The sequence below is a fragment of the Apodemus sylvaticus genome, chromosome 8 (assembly GCF_947179515.1).
Source record: "Apodemus sylvaticus chromosome 8, mApoSyl1.1, whole genome shotgun sequence".
Classification (NCBI taxonomy): domain Eukaryota; kingdom Metazoa; phylum Chordata; class Mammalia; order Rodentia; family Muridae; genus Apodemus; species Apodemus sylvaticus.
In genome coordinates, this window is record NC_067479.1 from 76,669,162 (window position 1) to 76,672,206 (window position 3,045).

Genomic DNA, 3,045 nt, shown 5'->3' on the forward strand with positions numbered 1-3,045 from the left:
TGAAAAGTTCCTATCTACCTGCCAGTCTCTCAGTTAAGTACTGACCTGTTGCTTCAGGCTTCTGACATTGCCACATAAGGTTTTGGTCTACAAATATGTTGGACCTCATTAGTTGTTGTTCAGCAATGTGCAAAACCCATGGTCACATGTTGAACATGTCTAAATCTCTAAACTCATTTTAAATAATTCACTATACATAAGACCTTCTAAGAACCTCCCACAACTTTTTTCAAGGCATCTTTCATTTCTTTATTTCGCAGGCTATAGATCATGGGGTTGAAGAAAGGAGTCAAAACTGAATAGAACAAAGTTGTGAACTTCTGCATGCCCTTTGCTTGTCCTGATCCTGGGCTTACATATGTTATCATGACTGAACCATAAAATAGAAATACAACAGCCAGGTGTGATGAACAGGTGGAGAATGCCTTCTTTGACCCAGCAGAAGAGGGCATCCGTATCACAGCCCTCAGCACTAAGGTATATGAACCAATAATATAAAAAAATGTGCCAAAGATGAGGAGGGAACTCATAGTGCCACAGATGAGAACAGTGCCTGGGATAGGGACACAGACTGAAGCTAGGGCCAGCAAGGGACCGAGGTCACAAAGAAAGTCATCTATCACATTTGGTCCACAAAATGGCAGCTGAGTAATGCGTATCACTGGGATAAGAAACCAGAGGAACCCATATACCCAGCAAAATATGACAAGGTTTCCACAGAACCTAGTGGTCATGACCGTGGGGTAGTGCAGTGGGCGGCAGATTGCCAGGAACCTGTCATAGGCCATGATAGAGAGAAATAGACATTCAGTTGTGCCCAGGGAGAAAAAGAAGTATAACTGGAGTAGGCATCGAGTGAAGGAGATGGTTTTGGTCGTGGAGAGGAAGTTGACCAGCATGTTTGGCACATCAGAGTTGACATAGCAGATTTCCAGGAAGGAGAAGTTGGCTAGCAGAATGTACATGGGTGTATGAAGCCGATGATCCCAGTACACTGAATACACAATTGCCATATTCCCAAGCAAAGTCAAAATGTAAATCATAAAAAATATGGAGAAAAGGAAGATCTGTATCTCTCTGCGGCAAGGGAAGCCTAAGAGGATGAAATGATTCACAGTATGGGAGGTATTTCTGGTTGAAGTCATTGTCCTCTATTCTGTGAAGATTATAGATCCAGAAATTATGATTTTCTGACTCTTCTTCAAGAGAATACATATACGTTCCAGGCTATAGGTCAGTAAATCCATAAAAGTGTTTCCTATTTGCCATTTGATTGAACACTCCAATAGCAGTGTTGTTGAGAAAACCTATATGTTTATATTCATAATTAGAAACCATTGGATCAGTCAACATAATGGTCTTGTGAAACCTTTTAACATTTTTCTTGGAATTAAAATAAATGTGAAAACGAACATATTTCTTCTCTCATTTCTCAGTGTATAGTCAGAAAAATGTCTGGCAAAGGTAAACTGGTATTTCAAATGTATATTTAATTTACTTATAATGGTAAGAATTAAAACAATCATAATTTAAACAAAGCAGAAGAGATAAATAACTTTTAAAATTCTATAAATGCCACTACTTCTTCCAGAGTCTAGCCTAGTGATTCACATGACCTATCCACCCATGCCTTTTTCCAAACCTACCAGATACAGCCTACATCTCACATCACTACCCAGGCCTAGTTGGTCACTCCATTATATGCATCACTGTTTTAGTTTCAGCCAGGAGCCACCCACCCTACCTGTCACCACAAGCAGGTCATTTCTGTAATGCATCCAACCTCTCTGCCCATTCAGGTATCCTTCCTCCCCTTCCCTCTTCCAATCCTCCTCCTCGTTCTCCTCCCCCTCTTCCTCCTCCTCTTTCTCCTCCTAGCCTGATGAGTTGCCCTGGTCTCCCGATTCACATTTTCTCTCCAAAATGCCGTGGTTTGTTCAGGTTCCACGTTCAGTGTTCTGATTTAGTCTACTCACACATATCAGCACTGATAGACTCTCCCAAAATGCTGGCAAACCCCACATCCTTCTATGGCATATCTAACCTTCCTAGATAGCTAGATCTGTTCCTATAGTCTAGGCTTAGACCAAAAAGGATATTACGCCTATCAGCCCAGCCTCTCTCTACATGGCTTTATTCCACCCAAACTATTCTCAACATCTAGGCCCAACCTGCCAGCACATTATCTCTTCTGCCCAACCTGCTTTGTCCACATCAGACTTAGAACTAATGAAAGAAGCCACATGCTGAGATCTGGTCACAAAAATACCAACAATACAAAACTCTTGGAGATATACAGACTCATAGATTAAAATCTAGTAGATTAAACAGCTCATTACTGAATGGTGACTTGGTCAAAGAAAAAAATCAAGAAGAAAAATTTAAAAATCCCTGAAAATAAATGAAAATAAAAACATAATACCCCAAAACCTTTGGGACATATGAAAAGGTACACTACCAGGAATATTTATACCATTAAGTGCCTATACCAAAAAAATCTAGAAAAACAGCAAACAAATAGATTAATGATGCAACTTAAGATGTTAGAAAAACAAATCTTATTCCAGTAAATGGCAAGAAATAATAATACAGAGCATAAATCAATGAAATAAATACAAAGAATAAAATTCAAACAACCAAAAATCAAGACTGTGAATCAAAAGTGAACAGGAAAACATTTTAATGAACATCAAAGAAATGAAAAATATTATGAGGCTGTATTTCAAAAAGCAATGCTCCATTAAGTTGGAAAGCCTAAATGAAATGGAACAATTTCTACATGCATCCACACCAAAATGTAGGCCAAGAAAAAAAAAATCAACATTCTAAACCGGTAGATGAGATTGAAATAGCAAAATACAAACAGAAAAAAATAAACAAAACATTCAGCAAGGTCTACATCTTATCCTTCAGAAGCTAGAAACATAAAGAACACTCCAAAATTTTTTCTACAAAATCAATATGACTCTAATAGCAGAAGTAGATAAAGATATAACAACCAAAGAATTATAGACCAATATCCCTGATGAACATAGTCTGAAAAAA

At 38.2% G+C, this 3,045-nt stretch overlaps 1 protein-coding gene across 1 annotated transcript; it reads right to left on the reverse strand.

Moving 5' to 3' along the window:
- Nucleotides 1-206: 206 nt before the first annotated feature.
- LOC127691654 (olfactory receptor 11H6-like) lies at nt 207-1,145 on the reverse strand. The gene has a single exon (XM_052191630.1). It carries the CDS (start codon nt 1,143-1,145, stop codon nt 207-209), a length of 939 nt encoding a protein of 312 aa, XP_052047590.1.
- Between the last annotated feature and the right edge of the window lie 1,900 nt (nt 1,146-3,045).

Excerpts from the sequence above, each read along its gene's own strand:
- LOC127691654 (XM_052191630.1), bottom strand. The coding sequence starts at position 1,145 with ATGACTTCAACCAGAAATACCTCCCATACTGTGAATCATTTCATCCTC.